At 36.3% G+C, this 4,206-nt stretch overlaps 1 protein-coding gene across 1 annotated transcript in view; it reads right to left on the bottom strand.

Annotated features, from left to right (window-relative positions):
• Positions 1-1,810: 1,810 nt before the first annotated feature.
• The window catches only part of LOC108735801, a 12,391-nt gene continuing 9,995 nt past the window's right edge, over positions 1,811-4,206 (bottom strand). The window contains exons 16-19 of the mRNA XM_025975225.1: positions 3,897-4,011; positions 3,602-3,841; positions 3,274-3,550; positions 1,811-2,142 (exon numbers count right to left, since the gene is read on the bottom strand). Of these exons, the coding sequence (XP_025831010.1) occupies positions 1,890-2,142; positions 3,274-3,550; positions 3,602-3,841; positions 3,897-4,011 (885 nt within the window). The 3' untranslated portion in view covers positions 1,811-1,889. The remainder of the gene's footprint in view (positions 2,143-3,273; positions 3,551-3,601; positions 3,842-3,896; positions 4,012-4,206) is intronic.

Genomic DNA, 4,206 nt, shown 5'->3' on the forward strand with positions numbered 1-4,206 from the left:
ATCACGTTGAGGTTAGCTACGCCGGGATTCGTTTCAGCAAGTAGATATCCATATATTTAAATGGACCTTGTTGGAGCATACGTAATCCTAAAATGTAACATCGTACTACAGATGGCGTTTACCGCGCCATTTGTGGTGTTTTCTAAAACGCGCTGTTAAGACAGCAGGTACAAGTTGGTCTGTGTTCTGTCGGAGCTGCCTGCGACGCGCTGATGAGATCCAAAAAAATCGAAATCGCGATCCGCGTCTGGCAGTTACGACAGAATACAGACCACTTCGAATTATTTTATTCAATTCAAACACACCGTATAATTAAGTATTTTAAAAGGAGTTTTACCGTCTGCCAACAGGTTAGGAAGGTTGCATTTATCCTGGAGTTGATACAGACAGTTTGGTTTTTATTTTAGATTTGGTATCGATTTGAATTTTCCAAAAATTCGATAATATGTTAAGCCATGATGAGATCGTGAAATCTCTGGCAAATTCAAATTGATACTAAAGTTCTAATAACAAGATAAAAGATATCGGAAAATTTTGAGGAAATGTACCTTGGCCTAAAATCTTTTTTTACGCCCATTAGGGGCCAGTTGTTAAATTCGACGTTGGTCAACAGATTTTTCAAAGTGGACAATAAGGACTAATTACAATATGAATAATAATTAGATAGTATAGCAGCTCTTACTGATGAGGCGACACTGAGTGACCAGTTTGATTATTGCTCATGTGTTTAGTGTTTCAATGTATGCATGTAGTTTTATTTTAATGGCAGACGGCGCATTTTATTTTACTGATACCCCGGAAAATGATAAATAAAACAAAGAAAGAATCGGATGTTTTTATTTCGGCACAAACTTTATCGCTTAATTATGCAATTTTAAGTCTGCGCGTGAACGGCAATTTCAAATCTTAATAAGCAAATTAAATGTGATTATAATTCAAATAATTTCCATTATTACATATTTTGCATAATTATAAACACGCGAATACATGAGGAAGAGTACATGGAATGCATCCAAACGGATGGCTGAATGATCTATATTTTACTCAAAGTCGTAAATCGAAGTTACGCAACATTTTTCAGTTTGAAACAGTCAGAATTTTGACAATTAAGTTGATTGTACTGATGACCAATTACGTAATGAAGCAAAAACTTCATGCTAATGATCAACACGCTCCTAAAATTAAATTAGGTTACATTAATCTTGCCACTAATTATACATATATATAGTTGACAATAATTTTGATAATTTCTATTTTCAATTCGGTTACGCAAATAATAATTCGTAAAATGGAAAACAAAAAAAATTAACAGATATATTGGTATTACCTGTACAATCAATTATATGTTGCTGTAGTCCATCATTAATTAAAAGTATAAAGTTATAAGATCCGCTATTAGATTTATTGAAAGTGCTTTTTATGGAAATTAGCGACAAGTTGATTTGCTTATTAAATATCATATGGTAAATCGCCTTTTAAATTTCGTTTCTCGAAAATTTTTCATCAGATAAGAAGGTTAAATTTTAATATCTACCGAAAATACGAATAATAATAATTATATTAAAAATGTTCGCGTCAATTGGACTTGTTTGTCTGTCCAAGAAATTTGATATTTTAATTATTGCAGACGTATAACCTGGACTTTGATGTAGTCATTGTCATTAGCGAAATACATTTGCAATGTTAACGTCAGTGGGTATTTCGTAGTTCCAATAAAATTCGATACAAGACCATTACTTTGTGGGTATATTCTTAAGCGTTGATTGGGAAGTCCCTTTTTTCACCGAAACAATAAAAAATTAGACTCTCCTTGACCTTAATTTAATTGTTCTTTATTATTGACTCGAATTATTGTTTTTTGCTTGTTATTTATTGCGAAATGAACATTGTTATTCTATGGCTTGGAAGTTTTTACATTCGACGTTGTACAAAAAGAAGTCACCACCTCTTAGTGCCACCACAAGTACGTGCAAGAGTCTTGCGAAGCTGGTGCATCTCAGCATGTAGGCTTTCGACTGGCGCTCTAGAAACATCGGCGGTCCAAACGATTGACTATCGAACATGAAATATTCCTTGTTTTGGATCTTTCCGAAGGCAACGTATCTTCTTATGTCCCCTCGGATAGCACATATGATTCCACATCTGTGTGATTAGAATACGAGTTGTTAATTAATTTTTTCTCAGGACTATCACGCCTTCAGACTGGTTCGACACGCATCTCCACTCCATCCTATCCTGAGCTAATCTTTGCATTTCCCTAAAACTATTGGGTTGTTCGGAAAGTCATTTCGTTTTTTCTCGACAGAGGATTTAATTGCATTCTTTTGCACCCAACTTCACATTTAAGCCGTATAATTTTTATATGCTTTGAGAGCTCATATAGCAAGGCTTGTGTGTGAAAAATTCCAATTAATTCTACGCAGTAGTTTTTGGTTGGTGCCATTTTTAAATATGGAGAGCGATAAGCAGAATTTTCGACATATCTTACTGTTTTACTACAGAAAGGGTAAAAATGCTGTTCAAGCCAGAAAGAAATTGACTGATGTGTATGGAGAAGGTGTGTTGACAGTACGCCAGTGCCAGAACTGGTTCGCTAAATTTCGATCCGGCAATTTTGATGTCGAAGATGCACCACGTTCGGGAAGGCCGGTTGAAGCTGATAAAGACGCGATAAAGGCATTAGTTGATGTGAACCGGCGAATAACAACACGTGAGATCGGATTGAGGTTAAATTTATCAAATTCAACAGTTTATGACCACTTGAAAGGCCTGGGATTATCCTCGAAGCTCGATGTATGGGTTCCCCATGTTCTCACAGAGAGAAATCTGTGTCGCCGCATTGACGTCTGCGATTCGCTTCTCAAACGTCACGAAAATGATCCGTTTTTGAAGCGCATCATCACTGGGGACGAAAAATGGGTTGTATACAACAACGTCAAACGCAAGAGGTCATGGAGCAAAAAAGATGAACCGGCTCAAACCATTTAAAGCTATCCCTAACTCCTCCTTGCTAGATGCTAATACTGCTATATGATCTGCAAATCTAAGCATACTAATCTTTTGCCCCTGTATATCTATCCCTACAGTTGTACTGTCTTTAATGATCTTGATCGCTTCTTCAATAAGTAGTGGTTACAGTGTGCATCCTTGATGAGCAGAGCAAAACCAAGATCAAGACTGTCCCAATGTTGGTATTGCTTTTAGTCTTGCCAGTATAGAGACAGTCTTGGTCTAATTTTGCTCATTACTACTTTAAATACATCCGATACTCACCTTTTGTCATAGCCGTCGAAGAAATATCTGAGAGCTTTGTACAGATTGTATTTTTTCTTGTCCATAAGGAACATTGTACCATCTACCACTGGGTAATAGTCCACTTTAAAGTTGTACGGGAATATGGTGCAGTCTGGTGCGAGATCGTCCATTAGTAGTTCGTAATTTTCAGTCACTATACCTTTTACACAAGTGTAGAAATAGTTATCGCCGTTGACCAGTATGGAGTCCATGATCGGACAATTCCATTCGGAAAGGCTGTAGATGACCGTCATCCCTAATAAAATAGATGGGATAGATTTCCATCAATTATTTGACCCGCTCTTACCAATCGCGCAAACGCAGTTGCAAATTGTTTGTTTTCCTCTCGATTTGTCCATGAATTTGTTAGAAAATTGGTTTATTGTAGACAGAAGGGTGTAAAGGTCATTGGGATACTCTGTATCCCAGTTGTTCCACATTGTCTCCCTCTTACACCGGAAATATCCGCAAGCGCTCTTTTTCTTCCTTTGGGACCAGGGTATTGGATCGGCTAGAAGCCAATCGGGTTCTTCGTGCAGAGGTTTAACTGAAATAATTAAGAAATAATAACGCACCCTTAAAATTTAAAGGCTTTCAGTTACGTTGCTTATCATTCATTTTATTCGTAACTTTTGACCTTTTCAGGTTTCGTCTGAAACGGGATTTAGAGGGCTTGACGAAAGACTTCCTTTGTAGGGCTTCTTCTAAGGTTTCAAACATTTTTATTTATTTTTTTTTGATTTAGTAATTAATTTTTTGTGACATTTACCAAACAATTTTGTCAGTTTGACATGTGGATCAATATTTTGTTGATATATATATATATATAGACAAAGGACATCCTGGACATTCCAGAATGTAGAGAGCACTTTTTTATTGTCATTTTGTTTTTTTTTTGGTTCCATTGACGTA

Source organism: Agrilus planipennis, unplaced genomic scaffold (genome assembly GCF_000699045.2).
Source record: "Agrilus planipennis isolate EAB-ADULT unplaced genomic scaffold, Apla_2.0 scaffold69, whole genome shotgun sequence".
Lineage (NCBI taxonomy): Eukaryota > Metazoa > Arthropoda > Insecta > Coleoptera > Buprestidae > Agrilus > Agrilus planipennis.